This window comes from Aphelocoma coerulescens, chromosome 1 (genome assembly GCF_041296385.1).
Source record: "Aphelocoma coerulescens isolate FSJ_1873_10779 chromosome 1, UR_Acoe_1.0, whole genome shotgun sequence".
Taxonomy (NCBI): Eukaryota; Metazoa; Chordata; class Aves; order Passeriformes; family Corvidae; genus Aphelocoma; species Aphelocoma coerulescens.
In genome coordinates, this window is record NC_091013.1 from 4,726,317 (window position 1) to 4,751,368 (window position 25,052).

The window sequence follows — 25,052 nt, forward strand, 5'->3', positions numbered from 1 at the left end:
GCCCACCTTGACCCCAGCCCAGGGCACTGAGTGCCACCTCCAGCCCTTCCTGGGACACCTCCAGGGATGGAGACTCCAAACCTCCCTGGGCAGCCCCTTCCAATGCTTGACAACTCTTTCAGTGAATAAATTCTTCCTGATGTCCAACCTGAACCTCCCTAGAGCAGCTTGAGGCAGTTTCTTCTTTTTCTGTCACTTGTTCCCTGGGAAACAGACAACACCTACTTGAAAGGAATAGGGGAGAAAACACCAAAAATTTATCTGTGAAATACAATGATGGTTACTAAAAATGTAGTTATATGCAGTCATCCATGCCTGTACAGATGGTCAGTTATCCAAAATATCAGTGAATCTGTAGTTTCCCTGCAGGAGACTCTGTGTTGGCTTGTGCTGAGCAAGTGCAACTCATCACGGTAGTACAGAGATCAAGCACTGCTGCAGGGGATGCAGCCCATCATATTAAACTTGCTGCACTTAACAGGACAAGAATGTGGCTGGAAGATGTGGAAAGAGCTGGACAGGACACAGGATGCATCCTTAATTGCCTGAGTGGTCTTTTCCAGTGTCTGCATTGCTAAAAAGTAAATTGCTGTGAGCCTGATTGTAACTGAAGAAATAATGCAGATATAACTCATGGACTTGCATGCAGAACCTCATGGAATTTGCAAATTGCGAGATAAATACACGTGATTTCTGTATCCATTTCTTGTTTGGATTAACCATTCACTGACTTTTCTCAATTTTTTATTTGAAAAAGGGGGTTCTGCACATTCTGTATTTAGGAACCATTTAATTCACTGCTGCAATGCAGTTTCAACTCAGATGCAATCCAATTCACATGCCAGTCTGGCATTGCCTATATTTGAAATTGGACAAGACATATACTTCTTTATAGAGGGACCAAGTAATTTCTAAGTGCTAAAGATCTGGTTTTTGTCAGTTCTAGCCAAAAAATTTCAACAAAGATATTTTTCCCAGGAAATTTAGATTGTTCAAAAAAAAATACAGATCATAAAGAGAAATATTTCTGTTTAAACATTGAATTTCACTGACTTAAGTCATCTTCTTTATGATTATTTATTTATTTATTAGTGGGGTTTTTAAGTCAGATGGCATCCTCTGCCCAGTCTGCAGCCAGGGGCTCATTGTTGCCTCCCTGACAGGAGATGTAGGTGGTGCATCTGTGGATACAGCCTGGCAAGACATCCTGGTGCCAAGAAGCACATTCTCCTTGGAGCAGAAATGTTTCCAAATCAGTTCTTTTTTTTCTTTTTTTAAAATTTTTATTGAAGCATTCTACAGCTGATTTTGGGGTTTTTTTGTTTGTTTGTTTGTTTTTTCCTGGGCAAGCTTTATTTTTCCTTTGTTTTTCTTCCTTTTAATTTTCTTTTCCCCTTGATGAGCTTGATACTTGATTTTCCAAGCCGGAAGAACAGCTCAGAAGTGCCTCAATGCTACAAAAGGCCCCAGCTCTCCTATCTGAACACCCACAAATGAGAGGGTCTGTGGTTCCAGATCCCTTTCATCCACATGGAATTGTCTACAACACTGTGATACCTATTTAAGTGCTTCTCTGAACATATTGCCTCAGCTCCAAGAGCTGTACCTGTGATTTTCCATCCTTTAGTGTGAGCTCCTCAGAAAATATCATCCCGTGTTCACTCCTTGTCTTTGCATGAGCCAAGTGACATTGCACTGAAGTTATTGTCGTGTGTTGGAAAGCTGGAGGCACATCTATCTTGGGAATGTGCCTTCATTATTTAGGCAATAAAACAAAAAAGGATTTTTGGTTTCTCAGACCTGATTCACACCCTGCTTAACAAGGTTCTTGATTGCCTGGCATTGCTCTGGCTTAGGAGATGCTGAAATTGCAGTGAAATGAGGGGCACAATGAAAGCAGCTGGACAAACAGTTTAAACTCAGGAATAAACACTGGCATAGATATTGGCTTTTACTCTTAGTTTGCTTTCAAGGTACAGAATTAAAGACCTTCGAAGTACCACCTGATGTGTGGACAGGAACTGAATTCAGGATGCTTTATACCTGATATCTGAGGTGCGTAAATCTGGCTCTGAGATGTTGAGTTTAAGGTGTGAGAGGGAATAAGTGCTCTGGAGGATAAACAGGGACTAAACCAGCAGCTTTAAAATGCCTTCCTCTCAAAATCAGGCCAGGGGAGCCAAGCTGAACATGCAGAAGAGGCAGATTCCCCAGAGGGAACACGAAGGAGGGAGAACCAGAAAAATTCCCAGCAGAGCCTCTTTGTTTCTGTTGCCAGCATTTATCACCTCCCTGCAAAAGGTAACAAACCCAGAGCACCCTTTTCCCTGATCCAAAAGCCTACCTGTAGGGACAACCAAGCTCTACCACCTTGGAAACAAAGGGATAAGAAAGACTTATCCAGGATGGGCCCTACAATGACCAGGATCACTCTTGTTTCTGTTCTCATCCTCTGGGCTGCTGCACGACAGGGAAGGGGAGATGAAACTACAGGTGAGTGAAGCAAAACTGGCCAGAGGACAGCTTAGTTTGGATGTGGGATAGATATTTCTTTGAAATAAACCAGCCAAGGTGGCCACTCTCTGGAGAACTGGCAATGTCCCAGTGACCATTTAAGGATCCTCTGTTGATAATTAAACAGAGAAAATCTAACCAAGCAAAAACGCAACCTTTGTCTCCAGCCTTTCATCCTCGGGCAAAATCCTTGTCGTTTTCTTTGTGCCAGAAATAAACAAGGAGAATTTCTGCTTTGTCTTCAGTATTGTGCAAATTTTTAATGAAAATTGTCTTTGAAATAAGCTTTAGGAGGAAATGATGTAGTAATGTGCCTGGCAAATTCCTAGAGATGCATAAAATGAGGCTGTAGAAGACATATTTAAATCATCTGTGGTATGGGCTGTAATTTTGAAAAACCCTAACCCAATTGTAACTGCTAAATGAACTCCTAATTTACTCTTCATTTCTGCTTTGATTTATGTAGATGAGAAAATACTGTGATTTTGGCTGCTCTTTGTTGCTTTTCTTTACTTAAGTGGTTTTGTGAGTCTCAGTTAAATATAAACCGTATTTCTTAGAACCTTGCAGACTTTTCTGTTATTCTGTCAAAGCCACAGGTGAAAAGAGGCTTGTAATGATTAGGGCCAACAGAACCCCCATCCTAGTGCCATTTAAAGTAAATGGTGTTGACTTTAAAATTTGGAATTTGTAGAAAAATCGAGCCCGTGATCCATTTTTTTTTTCCATGTTTTTCAAAAGTGAACTTGAATCTGCCCTCCAAGAACCTGTTCCAGCAGACTACTTTTAAGGTTATGTCAAGATAAGAAAGGGGCTTATCTTTTGGTCTTGCTGCTCTCCAGTGAGAAAAGATTTTGCAGATCCCAGTGGTTCCTGTCTCACTTGAGGGGTGAAGTTTCCAGAACTGCAGCTCTGTCTGTGACATAAATGCTGTGAAGCATTTTTTACTGCTCTTTTTTGATCATGCTCTCAGTTCTGACATGGGTTTAACCTTGAGTTCTAAGGAGCCTGCTCCTGTGCAGCCTTTGCTCCCAGGCTTTCCTCTCAGTATTGGTTTCTGTTAATAAAGGGTTTTGCTTTAATTGCTTATGCTCTTGCTTAACATTAAAAAAAAAAAATATATTTTCCCTGATGGTGCTGAAAGCTGGTGGTCTCTGAGAAAAAAATTGTAAAATCCAGAAATGATAGGTGTAACATATCCATACTAACAGCAGGTGACTGCCTTCTGCTGTGCCACTGACTTCAGCTTTGAGTCACTGAAAACAACAGCCAGTGCATTTTAATTCCATTTGATTGTGCCATAATCCCATAGATGGGAGTAATGAGAACAGAAAGCCAATTTGCTAAAGAGCCCAAATTGATCCAAGCCACATTGCTCAGCAGCAAACTGCTGTCAGCAAAATAATTGAACTCTGTGAGTGTCAAAGCTTGTTTTGAACGGTACAGAAGTGATGGGTGGGGCAAAGGTTGGTGGTGCTGCACCTTTCCCTGCCACCTTCAGTCCAACTTCTTCCACTTCCATCTTTTTGTACCACCCTAACCTTATCTCAAAGCTTCTCTTTAGGCTTTGGCAGCCTCATTCTACACCTAGTGTGTGCACATATATATATACCTACTATTAATGTTTAAGTATGAAATATGACTTCATATCTGCTCTGACAGCTGTCGCTTCCAATTATAAACTGTGTCTAATTCTACACCATCTTATTCTCAGTTTCATACCTGTATTTATGTTGCACATTGCTGTAGAGACTAAGCCAGCTCAGCTGACACTGGAATTTTTAACTTTCCAGTGCTACATCCTCGCTGTGGCCTCAGCTCTGCACGGACAACACGAATCCTCAGTGCTCTCCTTACTCAGTTTTTCCCTTCCAGTCCCTGCTTTGCTCTTGCCAGCCTCTACATGAGCTCTGGAGAAAAAGAGGGGTCATAGGGATGAGGAACAAGGCTGAGCTCTTGCTTCTTACCTGCTCTACTCTCCTATAATGTGATTTTATACTATCACAGTCTGGTTCCTTAACACATGAGTTTCTCTTTCTCATTTTCATAGAATAAAATTTGTCCTGCTCCTCCCTCCTTCCCTGGTCACAACAGATGTTTGTGCACTTTCTCCAGGGAAAGGCTGTAACCAAAATTATTTAGGTATTACTTCTGTTCCACTCTGCCATTCAGGTTAAAAACTAATTTAAAAAAGCAGCCAAATAAAAAAGCTGAAGCAAGATTTCCCCCCCCCCCCCACCTACGTGCCTAGAAGCATTTGCAGAGAAAGGTATTCTTGGATCACTCTTAACACATGGCAAGGGAATGCTTTCCAAAATGCAATGACAGCTGCCTGTTTCTTCTCAGGCACTTGTGCCTCATGTGAGGTGTTAATGGATCAAATGCATTGAATAAAAAGCACCCCTTGATCTCTGATTTCTGCTCCAGAACCCACGTTTGTTTTCCTTTCCCCTTCTCCCAGAGAGTTACCCTAAAGTTAGCCAGAAGGAGAGGCCACCTTGCTTTCTCTGGCTCACTTCTCCTTCTGTCTCCTCCTGCACAGCCACAGCTGGGCAGTACTCCATCCCAGCCTTTGGGATCCTCTCCTGGCTCAGGCAGGGTCTGGGCTGGAGCCAGGCTTTGGGACAGGCTTTGAGACAGGCTGGATGACTTCCTGCCCCTCTTGACCACCTCCTTCTACTCCCTACTTAGGCACAAAGAGCAGCCCCGGTGCCTTTCAGGGATGTGAAGACCTTTCAGCCACTCTCCCAGAGCTTCAGGGACCGGGCACAGAGGTGCCCTGCTGGAGGCTGGGCAGGAGGAAGAAGCAAGGAGTGGGGTTTCCAGCTATGCCCTCACTCTCAGTATTTTCCTGCTGACCTGCTCCAAGCAGCAGCACAGAGTCCCTGGAGCCTGCTGGGAGGTCTCTGACTCTCACACGCACTCCCTGGAGCACAACCCGGCATCAGCTCTGCCTTTTGCTGCAGGAGGATGCACAGATGAGTGAGGCAAGCAGGGCTGGGCTTCCAGGGGCCATATCTAGACATCATGTCTAGTCCATGTTTTCTTCTGGACTGTCCCCAGAAGAAAACATGGACTAGACATGATGTCTAGACCCATTTGTGCTACAAATGGAGTGTCCTGTCCAAAGCTCTTTTCCTAGTCCTGCTCAAATTGCACAAATGTCTTTTGTTTAGCTGGAAAGCTAAATGTGATAAAAGCACAGGATTCCTGAAAGCCTAACAATTCTGGTTTGTCTTCTTGAATTGTTTTTAACATGTTTCATCTTTTCAGGCAGGAGATAAGTTGTACAAATAAGATAAGCTGTAAATGTTTTAATTGTATGCCTGTTGTGTATATTGTGTTAGCTTCAGTCTGTCTGTTGGCTGACCCTGGTGCCCTCAGAGCTCTCAGAAAAAAACAGTCCTGCTATATTTGAATCTCTGCAGCTAATTCATATTTATCCTTATTAAAGTTTCTTCTGCTTTGGCTAGAGGATGATACAGGCATTTTAATTCCATCCGATCTGTTTCCCAAATGGGACACAGGGTGACTCAGCCCCTCTGGCTCCTATAACATCTCATTAGGGAGCCAGCCTGATGTCTGTGACATGACTGTAGGTTGCTTACTGCTAATTCTTAAACTCCATCTGCTTTTGTTGCTGTTGTTGGGCTTTCTTTCTGTTGTTTGCTGTTGGGGTTTTTTTCCCTATCCCTGCTGAAGTATTTCAGTTTTAAGTAAAGCATGTAACGAGTTCACTCCTCATCAGAAATGGTTTCAGAACTCTGGAAGCTGAGTCCCTTCCCCAGCCCTGTGTGGAATGATGTCGTTAATGGCCTTATCACTGACTTTGTTTATACTCGAAGTCAATGATGCACTGCAGGTTTCCAGTGGCCTGATCAACAAGGCTTGCTGCAAATGCAGAGAGGCAGCACGGGATCTCCAGGAACACCTTTTGTGTCAATATGTGGAAGTGCTTCCCACTGATGTATGAGTACCCAGTTTTAGCCTAGGGTGATGTCTGAAGGATGTCTTATTCCAGACATCTACTGTGACTCATCTGCCCATGAGTTCCTCGCCCTTTGTTCCCTTCATAACAGGGGGGAGTGATGAAGGCTTTGGCAGCAGGAGGCTGGAGCGGGCATTTAAAGTACTGGGATGACTCTGCCCTGGAAGTGCCTATTGTGCTCTACTGTTAATTTAAATTAACATATGTAAATGTCCTTAATATTAACTTGAGTTAAATTGCCCTTTTTCCACCTCGAACCTGAAGGCACCAAGAACTCTTTGAATTTTCTGCCAATCTGCATCCTTTCATGACCAAAGTGATGCCTATGACAAGCAGTCACTACCAATTCTTTCTCGTGTCTGTTCTTTGAAGTGATGCTCATCCCAACATCAGCCTTCTTGGAAATCATTCATCTGTGTTGGTTCTGTCACTGCTTTCTCATAACACTGTTTTTAACTGGATACTGCAGGGAACTTCTGCTCCGGGGTGACAAGTTAATGCTGATCCCTTTCTTTCCTGTTTCTCTCCCCTAGAAAAAGGGCTCTCTTTGCTTGGGTACCATCTGTGCAACTACACCCTGACCAAAAGTGTGTTTAAAATGGTTACCTACCAGGAGTCCTATGAGAAGAACACATCCTGTGGAGGATGGATCCCGTGGATGGTGTGTCCCCGGACACACTACAGAACACAGTTTCACATGGTCCGAGTCCCTGAAACCATCACTCTCACAGATTGCTGTGAAGGATATGAACAAGTTGGACTCTACTGCTCTCTAGGTAAGTTTTAGTCAGATTAAGAGAGGAAATAAATGCTTCTTAGGGAAGAATTGCTTCAGCTGAGATGTGTAAAGGCTTAATTCAGTTCTAGGCCACAGGTTCCTATTCACTGAAGTAAATGAGTCTGCAAAAATGTACAGTAAACTTTGTCCAACGTGGCAAGGAGTAGACATAGCAGATTAAAGCTCCTCATCCTTGCTCTTTGCCACCCCTAGTCACAAATTCACTAAACTTCCAGGGGAGCCTGAGGAAGGCACCTGCTTCTTACCCCTCCAAGGGCTCATTACCTGTCTGGATTCAGGCCAATATCCCTGGCCAAGAGCAATAATTCACTGCCTGGTGCAGTGTCTGCTCTGAGCCTGCCTGCATTTACACCAGGAGCTTTCTCCTCAAAACTAATTCAGGATGCACTTGGTATAACCTCCTTTGATGTGGAGCAGGGTTTGTTCCCAGTTTACAAACCCAGTTTTGGTTCAAATTTAAAACAACCCACGACCTCAGGGCAACTTGGTACCAGATGCTTTCCAACCAAAACTGCACTAGGACCCATTTTCTTGGGGCTTCTGTGGTTACCTGTGACTATGTGGGAGGTCTGAAAACTGGTGAACTTTTTGGTGGATCTGATCTAACATCTGAGTCTTAATGAGGCTGCTCAGGAAGACTTAATCACCTTCCTTTGTCTCAAGATGGAAACTTTTTCCCCTTCCCACATCAGGGTTACCAGTTGTCAACCAGAAATTCCCAATTTTATCAGAACTTGAGACGTAGATGGAGGGGATTCCTTGGGGAAAAGGAACTTTCTTTTTCTAATGGATAAATTTAGATGCTCTTAAGCTGAACAGGCGTCTTGAATTATCTAAACTGTTGAACTGTTCTGTCATCCAGAAAAGTTCTGCAGGACATAGTTTTGTCCCTATTTTCAGTATGACATTGCATTTTCTCTATTTCCACTCTACAGTAGGGACCTGGGAATTTACACAATCACACACAGGAACACCAGACTGAAAGGAAAGGTCCTGTTGCAGCCCTAGCCCTTGTTTTGGGTCATAAGACTTGGGTGACTCAGATCTATGGGAATGTCCCCAAACCTGCTCCTGCACCGAATCATATAACGTGGCATGAGGGGGGATGAGCCATATGTCCTGTCATGGGATCTGTCAAGAGCAATGTGTTCATCCCACATTTAAGTTGCTTCAGAACACTGGAAAAAGACCTTCCAAACTTTTTTTTCCCCAGGCATTTTCTCCACAGTCACAGGTAGAATATTGTGTCTAGCAGGATTTTAACAGAAGGAAGCGAACACAGAAGTGGTCGATGTGTTTTACTTGTTCCTAAAATGATTTGCTACAGCAGAGAAATTAAAGCATTATTTTTAATTTACTGTATCCTGCCACTGTTTGGCTCCGTGGCTGTTGTGGAGTCTCAGCAAAGCAGAATTTGAGCTGCAGGTTACTGTGTGTCCAAGCAGATTTATCAGACAGGCAAAGGACCTGCTGTTGATCATCTGTATTTTCCAAGCATCAGTTTCACGCTGGGGAAATCTCCAGTATGTCTAATTATGGTTGAAAAGCTACTTCAGTGAAGTCTTTTGGATATACAGGCATGTGTATACATGTGTGCCTGTAAGCATCAAATGGCAAGGCTGAGGTAACCAGAGAAAATGGCTTTTTAGTGCTGTAGTACAAGGAAAGAGCTGTGCCAGCTAAATGTGAAAGAGTTGCCATGGTTGTCACTGTTTGCACAAGAAATCCAGGTGTTTCTGAACCTCTGAAAATCAAGACCATCTTCTTGTGAGGAGAAAAAAAGCACCCTGGTAATGCTTGAAATATTTTTCTCCCAGTATAATCTATGTCTCTTAAAAGCATCTCTAGGGATATTTTAGGCTTGAGAGCTGTTGATGATTCTGTTTCATCTAACAGGAACAAATCTGTAAATCTCTCACTGCAGAATTTCCACCCTGCCCTTGCCATGTTGTTGATACACTGGGCAAGTTTGTCCATGAAGTACTGTGGTCACTCTGACACTTTTTCCTGTCAAAGTTAATTTGGGAATATTTTAAACCATTTAAGGATTTGTATGGCTTCTAGGTGATTTCCGTGTTTACATTATTCCGGTATCTTTGCTTTTCAGGGCATTAGTCATAAATTCTGTGAATGGTAATGCACTGTCTAGACACAGTCTTAAATAAATGATGAGAAGAGAAACTGGAACTGCAGAAATTACTGCACAGCACGCTGCTGAACTACTGTTATTTTCTTCTTGATGTTATCCATGCTGACGTGCTCTCCATCCTGCCAGGAGTGGAAAGGTCTCCACGACCTTTCACAGCAACCTGCTCCTGGCCACTGCTCACCTTCTCTTCCTAGAAGGAAACATTTACCCCTGCCTGGGATATGGCAGGCCATGCTTTTATTTTTTCTTTACTGTTGGGGAAAAAAATGTCTAGATCATTGGTCAAGTTGCTGTGGTATTTCTCACTAGTTGTGTGTCTATCCATTGGGATAGTGCTACAGATACATACACAAATGACTTTGACATTTTGAAATAACAGCTGGAAAGTTAAGTATCTAAAAGTTAGGAAGTGCTGGAATTAATTCTAAAGGTAGAATTAAACAAAACAGCCTTTGTTTTCTCTCTTTGTGCCTGTGCTTGCAGATTAGTGAGTTCTTTTATCTAATCCAGCTTTGCAGTACCCCAAGGACCGCATTTCCCTGTGCCCAGGGATGATGGAGTCCCTCTAAGGAGCTCCTCAGAGTGTGCCATCCTGACCTCCACATTCAGTGCTCTGCTCAGCCTCTCACTGAGTAGAGAATTATTTATCACCTCTTAAGGTGAATCCTGGGGAATTCACAGGCAGCAATTTGTCTTCATGAAGCCTGTGGGAAGTGAGGGAGCTTCTCTGTCTTTCACAGATGGGCACCTGTGCTGCAGAGAAACTGAGATCAAACCATTCTGTGTTGGTTTCAGACCTGCTTTCAGACACCTTGGGTGCAGCTTTAATTTTTTCATAAATTTATTCTGATTTTCATGGTGCTTAGTGCTGCTTTTAACAACATGTGTGGTTGGGGCACAGGGCTGCAGGTCCAGCTCGTGGACCCACAGCTCTGAAAGGTTGTTTCACCATACAAAACTTCTCCCTGCATCTTGTCTTTTAGGTAGAGATAGGATCCAATTCTCCAGGCTTTTTTTCCAGCTGCTTGAATGGATGGTATGGTTACTTCTCCTGGTGACTGGCTTGCTGCCCACTTTCCAGCATAAGATGAAACCAGAGAGCTCCTTATCTGCCATCTAACCCTGCCTGATCCCCAGCTAGGGAGGGAAAGAGTGCATCAGCACGTGATGAAGGCTCGTCTTTAAGCACACATGTACAAAAATACCTTGAAATAAGAAGGCCCAAGACAACTTTAATTGTGGAGTTTTCTGAGAGCACTTGATTTGCATTGTTAAGGTCACACTTTAATCAGAGTGTGCTTTGTGTGCACAGCTTCCCAAGGTTTTCAGAAAAATGTCTGCAAAGTAAAAAAAATGTTCATTGTAGGTGCCCAAGCAGCTCCTCAGCAGGGCTGGGACCTTTCAGAGCTGGCACACAGATGTTCCCATGCTGACTGTAACCAGAGCAGCAGGAGCTGGGGCACAGCTGGCCTGAAAGCCAGGGGACAGTGGTGTCACATATGGGCAGCACTGCAGCTTCAGCCTGCGGTGGGAAGGTGCCAGAATGTCCTATGGGGCTTCACCCAGAAGCAGGTGGCTCTGGCTGCCCTGCAGTTTGGGTCCCTTGTGTGCCCCCAGCAGCTGCAGAAATGGGATTATCGGTGTCCCTGCCTGTTCCCAGTGGTGTCTGCTGATGGGAATCCCTTCTGGGAATTGCCTTGTCCCTTTTTGAGCCCACTGAAGCTGTCAGCCTCCACACACCCTGTGCTGACGAATTGCAGAAGTTCCTTCCCGTTTGGGTAAAGAATTGAGTTCTTTCACCCATTTTATTCTTGTGGGCTTTGGTGAAAACCGGCTCTGCCTCCACCTTGCCTTTGGGATTTTGTAAACCTTGATCACATCCCCCTCAGCCTTCTCCCCTCCAAGGCAAAAGTCCCATCCAGGAAGGGTGTTAAATATTTGTCAGATGCTGGACCAACATAAAACCCTATTAGCCCCTGGAGAGGCAATCAGGATGGAAAATGTCCATCTGAGCAAGCAAAGCTTACCAATGCTCAAAGACCCCAAAACCAGGGTTGTATGATGAAAACTGCCAGCCTGCCTTTGGAACAGACTTTCCCAGGAGCTTTCTCTATAATTTCGTAGATTTGCCTCCCCCTTCTGATACCTGAGACAAATGCAGGGTGCTGGTCCCTGGCTCTGCCACACCTTCTGGATGAAACCGTCCCTTCCAGATGGAAGAAGGGAGAGGGAAGGGGTTATGGCTGAGTTAATGTTGTCCCTCAGCATCACTCTCCTGGGAGATGGCCCATCCTGCAGTCACAGCAGATCCAGCAGCTCTCCAGTGGGCAGGCTGGCAAGTGACCTTTGGTTGCTAAGCTGCAGTTCTGCTTCCATACATTTATGTAAATAACAGAGCAGAAAAGCCTGTACTTCATCCAAATGACAGAGGAGTTGGCTGGCTTGCTCCTCAGTGCTTGCTTGGTAGGTGACTGTCCCCAGCATGATTGAAGAGGAGAGCATAAATTGGATTTCCAAAGTGCATCTGGTACAATTAGGCAGAAATGTGAAGTGAATCCATCTCCGTTTCCGCTGATCCGAAAAGGATGACCTTTTGATTTCAGATAAATATCTGCTGTGGCACCCAGCCAGGATTCAATAGTGTTTTCTGAGATTGCATGTGACTCATTAAACCATTTACACTGCAGTTAAACACACCAAAAAAAGAGACCCAGGTGGGAAAAAAAAGCTGCTTTGAACCTCAAACTTGCTTGAACTGCACCTGAGTCTCAGAGCTGGAGGAATTTACACACCTGGGTCCAGCTTGCCAAGATCCACCTGGTTTGAGCAGTAAGGAGCACTGGTGAACAGGGAATTTCCTAGCACAGGGCAATCCCTTGGTGCTTGTGTTTGTGCAGGCTGCAGTGTGAGAGGCTGCTTAGCTCCCTGCACAGGAGGCTGAGAAGGAGCAATCCCAGGAGACTGGAAATGCGTGTGAGACTCAGCTAAGGGCAACCGAGGCTGTATCACACCTTAATGTGGCTTTAAAAATCAGGAGGGATATTTCTAGGAGAAGGACCTGTTTGGGGGAACCACCTGTAGTGCCAGCCCCAGAGAGAGGAGGACCTGGAATGTGCATGTCGCAGCAAGTTACGTAGATTTAGTTTAAATCTTGATTCATCAAGATCATTTCCCTCATTAAGAAGGTTACTTTGCTGAGGCCAAAAGTGCTAGATTCAATATCCCCTCTGCTTCTCAGAAACCTCACATTTACTCTCATTCAGAGCCTTGGGATAACAGAAATTGGAAAGCCACAGAACTGACTGTTCATGACAGATTTATAGTTTGCTGTGAACCTTTCACTTGCTATGGGCTTTATGACGTCAAACGTGGTTTTCCTGCACCACAACGGTTTCTATTGCAACAATCAGGTTCATTTCTCTCCTGGCTGACTTTAATTGCCCAGTAAAGGATCAAAACCCTGTAGGTGCAAAATGAATGGAAAAGAGAATTCTTTCAGGTTGATTAGAAAGACCAGAGCTGAGCTTTACTTGGAGCCGTGTTTGAGAGTGTGGGTAAAGAAATGAGTTTGTAGGGCTTGGAAATATTTTCTCTTTCCACAGAAGAGATTTTGTGCTGGCACTGACCCAGGACCACTGTCTGCCCTTGGCTTGGGAAGCAGCAACCTCCTGCCTTAGCTGCCCTCTCTGCAGGGCTCTCTGGCATGGGCTACCAACCTCCTGGAGTGGCCAGCTGGAACAGAATTACTGCAACTAAGGTTAAATTTGTGCCACAAAATGTTAAATGAAAGTTCCCAATTTCTACCTTAGACAGTACCTGTTTCCTTTATCATTATGTATTATTTGGATTAGTCACAGCTGACATCAGGCACATTTTCTGTTTCGCAGTGCTTCAGTGTCTCCACATTTAGAAATGTAACTGTCCACCCATCCATCCATAATTATTAATGGAAAGTTATAAATTCAAAATTTCTGTAACAGAAACGTCATGGACAAGAGAAAAATCTGAGAATATTTACACCCTTGGAATGAAATAATGATATTTTAGGCTGCTGTTTTCTCCCCATTAAAACCTCGGAACAGACGTGCTTCTAAAATGAGGAGGAGGTGTTTGCTATAAATTAAATATCACAATTTTGTGGAAACAACTTTCTGTATTTTTGTTCTCAGAAATGTTTTTGTTACTTAGCACTCAACAGATCCAGTGTATTTTCCTCAAGACCTGGTATTTGTCCAGTGAAGGATATGGAAACATCTGATTTTCCTTGCACGTTCGATACTGAATGTCCAGGGCTGAAAAAATGCTGCAGCTCTTCCAAAGGAGCAGGCTGTGTGGATCCCATGCCAGAGGGTATGTTACTGATAAATTCAACACTGCTTCTAATAGAAATATCCTTAATTTTCCCTTCTGAGGGTGGGAGTGGGCAGGAAAACTGTTACCATAGCTCTTCCTAAAACAAATACGGGAATCTGCCTTGGTTGAATTCCAGGATATTCAGCTTCAGTGCTTGCACCCGTGAGCACTGAGTGGTGTGTGGGTGCTGTGGGTCCAGCAAACCTTCACTGGCTCCCTCTCCTTGGCTGGCTCCTCTGCCTGTGGCATATGGCAAATGAGGCAGTAGCTGGTGGCTGTTCGTGGGCCCTTCACATTTGCCAAGTTAAATCTTGCTTTGTTTCCTCAGAGACTCCCTAAAGCTCTGTTGCCTTCTGCAGCACCAGACCTCAGATGACTTGGCTGTTTTATTTCCTACACTGCGAGGAGGACGTTCTGGTACAACGTGACAGTGCTTGTGAAAATGGATTTTAATGAATTAATCCGGGTGGATTCCCACCTTCTGAATCATTCCCGCCTTTTGCACTCCATGGTATGTACAAACACAAACGCTTCCCTCGTTGTGCCCATGATTCTGTTACTCAGGGGCCACTCTTTGCTCCCCCTTTGTTCTGCCAGATTGATTTTTTTGGCCTTATTTCTGATTATTTCTGTATTTCTGATCACTGAATGCCAGCTGTGTCCTTGAGCAGCTCAAGCATAATGAATTTATCAGCTTCTTTAGCAAATTTTTCAGGTCTCTTACCAGGGCAATTTAAAGCCATGCTGAAATAAAGGGGTTTTTCCTGCTTAAGTGGTGCTTGCTCCAGCTCTGTCTCAGTTCACTTTTGGGACTATGACAGACTGGGACCAGACTTCAAGACCTTCAAAGCATGATGTTTTCTGATATGGAATTTCCAGTTAAAGTTTTCCAGAGACAAACCTATCTGCCATAATCTTCTGGCACTGATGGGCAGGAGAATAGAAATGTTAACAAAAGAATGGGTGTAATTCTTCCTCCTATTTGATTTCCCCTTCTCATATCCTAAAAAAGCAAGAAACCCTGGTCCTGTTGCTGTGTAGTAGGGAGCAGAGGGCAAGGATCCACCAAGGCTTTTATATCTTGGTCTAAAACAAGCTATGTGAAAGACAAGCACTCAAGAAATGGGGAATTGAGGTGGAGCTGTTCAATAAGCTTCTTCTCAGAGTGTCCTGCTGTCTGTCCCACTGACTCCTGATGCTCAGCCCACCAGCTGGTCCCTTCTCTCATTCCTGACTCTCAGCTGGGATGGTTTGGTCTCTCTGGGGTCTCTCTGTGGCTCTGAATCCCACCCCTCATCCCGAGTCTATTGCTTTTCCTCTTTTTCTTTCTATTCAGTCCTTCTGCCAAAGCATTTTGAGTTCAGCTCCACACCCCCCCTTAGCTTGGCAGGTCTGTAACATAAATCTGTTGTGAAATGGGGTAATAAGAAGAATTTGCCTTGCATAAATACAGGCCTAACTGTTACCACTTTGCCATGGTGTCTGAATTTCTTTCTACACTCAGATTATGATAAAAACCATTCCATAATTCATGTGCTGGGAAAGGAACAAGGTGCTCCAGTGTTTGCTGCCCTGTTTTGCAGATTACTGGTGCACTGCAGCACCTGAACACCTCTGTGCACCACATCCAGAGTAATTGTGGGGAAATCTACGCTGGGACAGTGCCCTCCCAGGTTCTCCTTGGAATGCACCATCCAGCTCCTCTGGCAGAGGTTTCCTCCTCCTTGAAGGCCATGGTGAAGCGCGTGTATGAAGTGATTGACACTGAAGTGCAAGGTCCTTGATTGTAATTCTGTCATATTTTAGGGGTTTTCATCCCTCTTCGCTTGGGATCTCATTTATATGACCATTAATTTGCTTTCAAAGATAGCATAGAGGACCTTGCAAACTTTGCAAACAAGGCCCTGACCTTTCTGTTAGCAGATGGAGAGTTGATGATTATTTTGGAGTGAGTAGTTTGGAAGGGAATGCTCCTGAACCCTCAATTAAATTTATTTTCTCCCAATAACATAGTTCTTCAGGTGAAAAAGCAAATAGGTGCACATTTGTAGCACAATCATTAGTTGTATTAAACAGGCTCTTAAAAAAATCTGTTTTCTTGGGAAGCAGATGGACTCTGTTGCCATGTTACCTCCAGTAGCTTGCATGAAACAAGTCATATTTATAGTTTGTTAATTACTATAGCATAGTACTACATACTACATTTCAATGGATTAATTTTAAATTCTGTCAATTTACTTATTGCTCTGTATTTATCTGAACATTTTCACTTCTGCAGTGCACCATAAGCACCATTTTCAACTCTTCTTATTCTGTGTTTACCCAGTCCAGCTTTCAGTGAGATCACTGGGTAGTTCTCCTTCCTCCTGTGCTGACATCTCAGGTTTGGATGGCATCCTACAGGTGCAAGCAGGAGCTGCCCCTAACTGTCCTTCAATTCCAAAGAATTGGGGCAAAAACTGATAGGGTGATAACATCCAGACTGGCTTTAACAGCATTAGTGCAGATTTACACTGAATTTATCGTACCCAGAGCCTGATCTACACACATCAGTCAGACGTGTGATCAATCTTGATGCTGCTCTCAATATCTGTGCAAGGTGTGCTCTTCTTCCTAGATGTCAATGAATGTTCCTATGCTGAATTCAATGCTTGCCCTGAGAAAAGCAGCTGTGTAAACCTGGAGGGTCATTACAGCTGCCACCCTCAGCACGAACGTGCCGGGGTCACCCCTCCCCAGCTGAGCCCAAGAAAGGAAGGTAAGAAATGTAGGTCTCACCTTGGGAAATACTGAGGATGTTCCTGCAGGACTTTGTGCTCCTTCACAGGAGGCACCTGCTGGGATTTCTGGAACACAAGTGCCCCTTCTCCTCCTGTTGGGAGAAAATGCCACATAAACCTGTGACCTATTTCTGATTGAAATGCAGGGTATTAATTTCACAGTTTGCTGTTTCATCTATTTCACCCTCAGCTGTCCTCACTCACCTGCCAAAACCTGTTAGCTCCAGACCCTGACTGCTTCTCAGAGCAAGTCACTTGTTGTCAGTGCACCTCCCCAGCCTCCTGAGAAACAATTAATGGCATTATTTCTACTATTTTCTTTTTTCCTGTTTTGACTGCAGCCCAGACTCAGTGGTGGTATGGTTCCACCCCAAGCTGCTGCACTGCTGCTGAGCCCTCTGCTGCAAGCAGCTGGAGTTTGGCACTGGCTGAAATAATTCCTTGTGGTACCAGTTCAGCAAAATATACTTACAGCCCACAGACATCAATGGGCCTGCTAATAGGCTTTAAGCTAATGAGATTAATAACTGCTTGCAGATTCGATGCTTTAGTTAGAAAACAATTTTACAATCCCTTAATCTCAAAAATTAAGGTAATGTATTACTTCATGCTTTTGTGATGTGATAATACTTTTATTTTCTATTTATATTACTTCTATTGCTGCTCTTCATGTGGAAAACATGAATGGTATTATTTTGGATTTGCTTTCTTAGAAATACTCTAACTCTTTGATAATATAATTTTCCCCTAGGCATTGCAGCATTTAGTCCAAGTTCAGCAGTAAATGCTGTTAACACTGGCAGTAGCTCTCCTTCTGTAAGGAAATCAAGTCTCTTGTCCATAACCAACCAATCTACAAATGGTGGGTGCTGTAAGTAACCTTGGATTTTAATGAATGTTTTCTTGATTTGTGATGGGAACAAACCTCAGTAGATTTGTGCTTCTACAGATGATCCAGCCCTTTCAGGCAAGAGTTACCACAATCCTTTTAACAACACCCTGTTCTTCTTGTGGGAGGAAATAGCTTTAAGTGGTTCTTTGAGAGTTCAGAGAGACAGACTGGATATTCTTGATCTTCATCCACAACTTCTGATCAAAGCTGAAGCCAGAGGAATTAAACTGAGGCCCCTCTAGTGCAGGGGGGGAGTGGCTTTTGAGGCATTTCGCAGCTACTTGGCTCAGAGTGCTGGAAATAACTGTGTTCTATTGAAGCAATTTATGAAAACAACCTTTTTTTTTCTTAGTCTAACTGTCAGCATGAAAGAATTGGAGCTGTGGCAGCAGCATGCCCTGGTCTCTGGGTTAGCATGGGGTGTGATGCTCATGTTGGCTGGCCCCAGCTCTCTCCAGCAGAAGTGTCTAGGCTGGGCTCTCTCTCTCTCTCTCACCAGACAGACTGGCTCTGCTGCAGGGCAACTCACCCTACCCAGTTTAGACACCTCCTCCTCCCAGGAGAGGAATCATCTCTGAAGGGCCCTGTCTTTTCCCATTGACATGACAATGATTGCACTGGACTAGAGTGGAAGAACAGGTGAAGTGCTGCATGCCTCTCTGCCCCCAGCCTCTGTTAGCTGGGGTCTGCGTGGGTTTTCCAGGATAAATCCAGGCAACCTTTGCCTGAACAGGTGCATTTTGATGATTAAAGTGACAGGAGGCAAAGCAGGTGTCAACACATGTAGAGTACACAGAGTCACTCTTCCAAAGTTATTCCTGTTGCTTGCACCTGTAGCTCACTGGTTGGTTATTTGTGTGATTGGAGATTTGGAGGAGATTTGGTTGTCCAGAGGAATTGTGGCTGCCTCATCCCTGGAAGTGTTCAAGGCCAGGTTGGATGGGGCTCTGAGCAGCCTGGTCTAGTGGAAGGTGGAACTGGATGGGCTTTCGGGTCCCTTCCAACCCAAACCATTCTAGGACTTTGTGATTCAATGGAAATGCATATACTAGAAGGAAATAAAAAGATTAAGCTCTAAGTCAGTCATGAGGGGACCTGGTAATGTGAGAGGGGAAGATTCTGTCCTGACATAAAGAGGATCTTAGCCTATTGACTGTCAAAGTGCTTGTGTGTAGTGGATTTAGAATAGCACAGTTTAAAGGAGAAATGTTGCTTTTTCTGTGCCAACTCTTCCTGGGGCTGCAGCAGATCCCTCTGCAGTTACAAACCATCGAATCCTCAGCGTTACCAGCAACAGCTTTGAAATGTCCTGGCTTGTCAGTTCCACTCTGAACCACACTTTCCAAGTCCGGGTGCTCAAGGGCAATGAGACTGTGCAAACCCTGAAGACAGAGGAAATGCAAATAGATGTGTCTCACCTGGAAGCAGGTGTGATGTATTCAGTAGAGATCAGTTATGAAACCTGTGGAAAAACCATCATCTCCCGTCAAAATGTTAAAACAGGTAAAGAAACACTTAAAAAAAAAATTAAAATAGATATATACATTCTCTCTCCTCCCTTCTCCTCCCTCCATCCCCACTCACTTGCAGTTCAGCAGTGATCCTGTGCTCCTCACTGAACAGCATTTCCCACCTTCTTCAGCACTTTTTATCTCATCTACTCCAGCATTTATCCAACCCAGAATATCAGGCAGCAGAACTTTGGCCTTAGTTGATAAAGCAGTGCTGGAGCTGATTAGACTATTACAGATATCAGGCTAAGCTATAATTATTTTTTTAAAATTTATTTCTTTGGTGCCTGGCACTGCTTTCTGCTGCCACCTATCTCCCAACAGGCCTCATTTTCTCCTGGTTGATGGCTGTGGCCAGTGGGAAATGCAGGCAACCAGTTTGTCAAGGGCTCAGCTGAGCTAACAAGAGTGCCCAGAGGAAGGGCAGATTCTGTTGAATAGAGGATTAAAGGGAATTACAAGGGCTGAGTAAGAAAGCTGCAGACTACCTGCCCAGTTCTGTTCAATTAACTGGTGATGGTAGCTTCCTGAGGCCCTAGTGTGTTGATCAAACATAATTTTGCTTTTCCCCTAGTCTTAAATTATTTCCTAAGCCTCTGTGCAAATAAAGAAATAAATCTCTCCCATTTCTTTCAAAAAGCAAGCAGTGAACTATTTATTCCTGACCACAGTGAGAAAGCTGCTGTTCATGTTTATCCCTAAGAGCCTTCCCTTTGATCAGATGAGGGATGACTCCAGTTTGGGTCAGAAGGGAATTACTCCTTTTGTGGAGGGAAAGCAGCAGGTCTAGTGGTTATGAAAACAGAGGGCTGAACTTCAGAGTATGAAGTTGGAGCCCTTGAAAAAAAAGAAAAGTTTTCCAAGGATCAGTCCAAGGAGTAACAGCCTCGGGGTGTTTATACAGGACAAAGCAGTTAGAGATTCCTTGGCTCTTGGTTTTGGCTCCTGTGCTCTGTACATTATCTGTCAGGGCTCACCACACAGACAAGGGACATGCACTGCTTTTTGTTGTGTTTTCAGTTTAAGAATGTATTTACTATCCCCACTACCAAGATCAGGAAAATAAATAAATAAAAATTGTGACTGGTGGGCCAGAGATGAGCCCATAGGCAATTCAACTCTGGGTGTAACTTCAAGGCAGGAGCTGCATAGGGCCAGGCCCAGGTATGTGTAAACCCACACATAAAGGTATGTGTAAACCCAGTTCTCATGCAGTTGCAACTAGGCACCTAAATATCTCTTTAGGCTTGATAAAAGTGCATGTTCTCAATGTATCAGAAGCTTGTAGGACCCTATTGATTTTATTTTTTTGATTTAATACCAATCTCTCAATCTTGTCCTCCCTTCTTCCATCGTCAGACATTTGTTCTGGCTACATCAGTTTTAACTGAATCCTTTCCTACTTTGTCAGTGTGTTTAATGTTGTGTCTACAGAGGCCAAGATATTTGCTGTTACTATGAGGATTCTCAACTACAACTTCACTGATGATTTCCATAATTCCAGCAGCTCAGCATATGAGGAATTTTCAAGACTGTTGCTTACAGAGGTAAAATGAAAATATCTCTGGGTGATACAGAGCTTTTTTTTTCAATTTATAATTGATTTAATCGAATAGAGGACTTCATGCCTGGATGAAATATTCCCTCAAAATCATCATACTGTTTCCTGTGACCTTTCTTTATCATTAAAACAAAATTCAACTGACTAGACAGATCAAGCCCTTGGCCTTGTTAGCAATGAAGCCAGTGAGGATTTTCCCCTACAGAAGAGTGAAGGAATTATAAATGCAGGCATGCAACAGAGGCTCCTTTCCTTGGATCTTTAATTTGGCAATAAGCTACCAGTAAATTAACTTGAGGCTTTTTAATGGATTATTGAAATGGCATTCCTGGCACTCATTTCAGCACAGTCTTCTCAATAAATGTCTTACTTCTCTCAAAGCTCTTTCTTCTTTTAGGAAAAGTGTCTGGACCAGGCTTTCTTCTCCAGCCCCATTCCTTGCCTGCACACATGTTGCCACTGTCCACAGTCAGGTGTAATCAGCCAGAAACAAAACTTGAGTCATGAAGTCTAATACCAGCTCTCAGCTTCCCAAAAAAAAAAAAAAAAAAAAAGATGGAGCAATCTCCTACAGTTTTGTTGCACAGAACAGGGCCCATACAGTGGAATTGGGATCTCCATCCAAAACAAGGCTTCCCCAAAACAAAGGGTGACTCATAATCATGTGTGAATTTAAATGCAACAGAAAACCCCAAAACGATAATGGAGTTTTACGTTCAAGGGCAGCAGAGAAGAGGCATTTGCCCAAAAGAAATTGCAAGTTGAACCTCCCGACGTGGTTTTATTTCCCATAGTTGCAAAGTGTTCACTTTTGTTGTGTAAGAGGATTTTGGTGAGTGAGTCTTCTCTGAGATTAATGCAGACCTAATGGGCTTCATCGGGTTGGGAAGAAAAAGGAGCATCACCCATCTGTGTTGCTTCTGCTTCCTTGGGTGTTGGGGAGCACAACATCCCCTTCTCACTTCTTCTCTCCTCATTTTCTTGCCTTCCTACCCTGATGTGAGCCTGGACCAGTTAAACAGCTTGTTTGTAGGAATCTTTTTGAGCAAGCTCTGACTGAATAGGCACAAAGCTGTGCTGACTTATGGCTCTGTGATTTGTGCTCCAAGGCATGCTCTGAGGTGTATGCAGGAACAAAAGGCTCAAGCAAGGAGCTCCCTTCTAGACATGTAAGGTAAAACTGCCAGCTCCTGCATAGCTCAAATACTGACAGCAGTGTGCCAGCTTTAATTTTCAGAGTAATGCCATTTGTTCAGCTGAAGTGTCTGCTCACTGGTTTGGTAATTAACCATGATGTAATTGTGATACTGCCTTGAAGCTGGGCTGTCTCAAACACCTTTTTTTTGAAGTTATCCACCTCCATTTTTCTTGTCTCTTACCCATGAGATTTCTTTGATTTTGGACTCAGCTGCAGGCTGAACTTGAACTGGGGAGTTTCAAATGCTCCCCGGGAACTAAAGCCATACCCACACTTGTAAATAAAACAAAATATGTATGTGAAATATAGAGATAACATCAAGGCTCTGCTGCATGCACTTACCAGAACAGTTCAGCTCTGTTGCAGGCAAACAGGTCCAGGGGGAATTCTGCTCCCTTGAGCCAAAATTTGGAAGTTGGTTTGTAGGACCAGTGGTCAGATGGATACAGTTTTCAAAGGTGTCATAGAATCATATAGTCACAGAATGGTTTGGGTTGGGAGAGACCTTGAGGATCATCTAGTTCCAAACCCCTGCCAAGGCCAGGGACACCTTCCACCAGACCAGGTTGCTCAGAACCTTGTTAAACCTGGCCTTGAACACGTCCAGGGATCCACAGCTTCTCTGGACAACCTATGCCAGGGCTTCACCACCCTCATAGTAAAGAAGTTTTTCCTGATATCTAATCTAACCCTACTCTCTGTCAGTTTGAAGTCATTCCCCTTTGTCCTGTCACTCCAGGCCCTTGTAAATAGTCTTGCCTCATTTTTCCAGTAAGTTCTCCTCAGGTACTGGAAGGTCACAATTAAGTCTCCCCAGAGCCTTCTGTTTTCCAGGCTGAACAATCCCAATTCTCTCAGCCTTTCCTGACAACAGAGCTGTTCTGATCTTGTTGCGTCCTCTGGCCTCTCTCCAGCAGCTCCACGTCCTTCCTGTGCTGGGCCCCAGGGCTGGGGCAGTTCTGCAGGTGGGCTCTCACCTGAGCACAGGGGCACAGGGGCACAATCCCCCCTTTCCTGCTGCCCAGGCTGATTTTGGTGAAGCCCAGCACAGGGGGGGTTTCTGGGTCCCAGCACACACAGCCAGGGCATGTCCAGCCTCTCATCCACCAGCACTCCCAAGTTCTTCTCAGCAGGGTTGCACCAAGGAGACTCATATTACTTTGTGCCACAGTAATCTCTGAAAAAGAAGACTTCTCAAACACTTTGAAACTTTTCTTTTTACAGCATCTTCTATGTTGTGTTTATATAAATATTTAAAGAGGTACCTGTTGGCTTCCTCATTCTCAATGCTTCTCTCCCTTTGTTCAGCTTGAAAATTCATTTCCACCCAATATTTCTGCCTTGTACAAATCTGGGAAGCTGAAAATGAAGATTGAATCCCTGGCAGCAGGAAGCATCATTGTGAGGCTCAGGATCACCGTGCAGGATCCCGAGTTTCCAGTGGATGCCTCCTCGTTTGCCCCAGTGCTTTCCTACCTGCACAATGGCTCTGTGCTTGTGGTGGATGAGCAAAACACTGCAGTAGAAGGTAATCTTTATTACTATTTTTTCAAAGAAGAAAGCAAGGCTTGTGTTTTGATCACGTGCAGTATCACCAGTATTCTTCACAAAATAGCGAAACAAAGGATGTGGTTTGTTGAAGAGAAAACCATGATGTGAGAATTCTTCCAGGGGTTTTATCCATAAGCCCAGAAGGGCCAGCCAAAGGGACATTGGCTGTCCCCAGGTACCTGCAGGCACTGCTTCCCCTCACTGTGTTGAACCCGAGTGGAGCCCTTGGCTTCCCTATTCATTTTCCTCCCTCTCCTCTCTGTCCCTGGCTGGAAGTTTGCCATATCTTCTGGTGCTGAATGGCAGACAGGATTACTGTGGAATATTTGTAGCCTTTAGATACACACACCCTCCAGACAGTGTTGTGCTCCAAGACTGGGGGACTGTATTTGGGCCAGGGTTTAAGAAAAGAAATCTAACATCTTCACTCTAGAAACCCAGCCAGAGAAATTCCCAAATGTCCTTACTGTGAATAGGACTGAAGAAACATGCATGGAATTTACATTAAACCAGGCCTTTGTTTGATCTTCAGTAATCAACACTTTTATCTTCAAAGGACTGAGTTCTGTCCTCAGGTTTCCCAGCTGACAGAGACAGCAGAGTTCAGAAAGTTGCCTAAGTCAACAGAATGGGTTATTCTTCTCTCTCTGTATTAAGCCTTTAAAAGCTTATTTACTGTGAGCAGGAAAAACTCCCTTTGGAACTGCAGAGCATACGGAGGTTAAGGAGAACAGGAGAGGAAAAAACCAGGAGACAAATTGCACTCGAAGCCTACAAATATCACAGTGGCAACAGAGACTGAACTGCAAGATGCTGATGTGTGCCAAAATACTTTATAACTGTTATTGATCCTGGGACCAAAAGGCTGAGGAGGAAGAAGGCAATAGCTCTGGACTGTCACTTCAGCTGCAGAAAACCAAGTGGCTTCCACACTTATCCAGGAGCACAGCCAACACCTCCACTCCTCTGTAGGGGCTGAGAAAAGGTGTTGCAGTGCTAGGTTTGGTTTAGCAAGCTGCAGCTTTCCCGGAGAGCACAGCTGGGCTGCTTAGGGCAGGGCAGACATTCTGCCCTCCTGTAGTCCTTTTGGACTTCCCTGAGCTCCTGCTCCGACTAGCTGGGCTCTGCAACACAGTGATGGCAAAGCAGGCGAGAAGGGTCTCTCCATCAGGAGCCTTTATTGTTTCCTGTTGTTAGCTGGTTCCCAGAACCAGAGTGCCCAAGAGAGGCCTCATGGTCGGGCAGCAGAGGGGTTTTCTCAGGGGCCCAGGGGCAGTACATGGGCAGAGCTGGGGTACAGGAACCAACAGGGAGAACCTGAGGGAGTGGCCAGGGCTAGGGACAAGGGGAAGGGGGGGAACAATGTGGAATAAGAAAAGCAGTGGGTAAATAGACCACCACAAAAAGGGGTTTATTTCTTAGGTCTATCCAAAGAAGAGTTTCTTCAACATGAGTTTCCTAAGTGGAAAATAAGGAGTGAAACACACGAAGGAAGGACTTGTATAATGGGGTGTTTTGCTTCCTGACCCCAGAGAGGCCCAGGACATGACCTTTGGCAATAAACCCACCCAGATCCTGTCCCCTGGATCCTCCCTGCAGCCTGGCCACCAGGAGGCTTTGTGCTTGGTTTAGTGACAGTCCATTTATCTGTCAAAAGCAGGGATGAGAAGTCAGAAAGGACAGCACAACAGAAGGGAGTGGACCAGATCTCTTCGAAGATTCATAAATTATTAAGTTGACTGCCATGATGAAGAGA

General features: G+C 44.3%; 1 protein-coding gene across 1 annotated transcript in view; it reads left to right on the forward strand.

Moving 5' to 3' along the window:
• Positions 1 to 2,283: 2,283 nt before the first annotated feature.
• Positions 2,284 to 25,052, forward strand: part of UMODL1 (uromodulin like 1) — a 49,626-nt gene continuing 26,857 nt past the window's right edge. The window contains exons 1-10 of the mRNA XM_069017459.1: positions 2,284 to 2,493; positions 7,036 to 7,278; positions 13,639 to 13,804; positions 14,212 to 14,314; positions 15,387 to 15,579; positions 16,421 to 16,561; positions 17,335 to 17,454; positions 18,724 to 18,978; positions 20,421 to 20,533; positions 23,054 to 23,273. Coding sequence (XP_068873560.1) covers positions 2,406 to 2,493; positions 7,036 to 7,278; positions 13,639 to 13,804; positions 14,212 to 14,314; positions 15,387 to 15,579; positions 16,421 to 16,561; positions 17,335 to 17,454; positions 18,724 to 18,978; positions 20,421 to 20,533; positions 23,054 to 23,273 — 1,642 coding nt within the window. The 5' untranslated portion in view covers positions 2,284 to 2,405. The remainder of the gene's footprint in view (positions 2,494 to 7,035; positions 7,279 to 13,638; positions 13,805 to 14,211; positions 14,315 to 15,386; positions 15,580 to 16,420; positions 16,562 to 17,334; positions 17,455 to 18,723; positions 18,979 to 20,420; positions 20,534 to 23,053; positions 23,274 to 25,052) is intronic.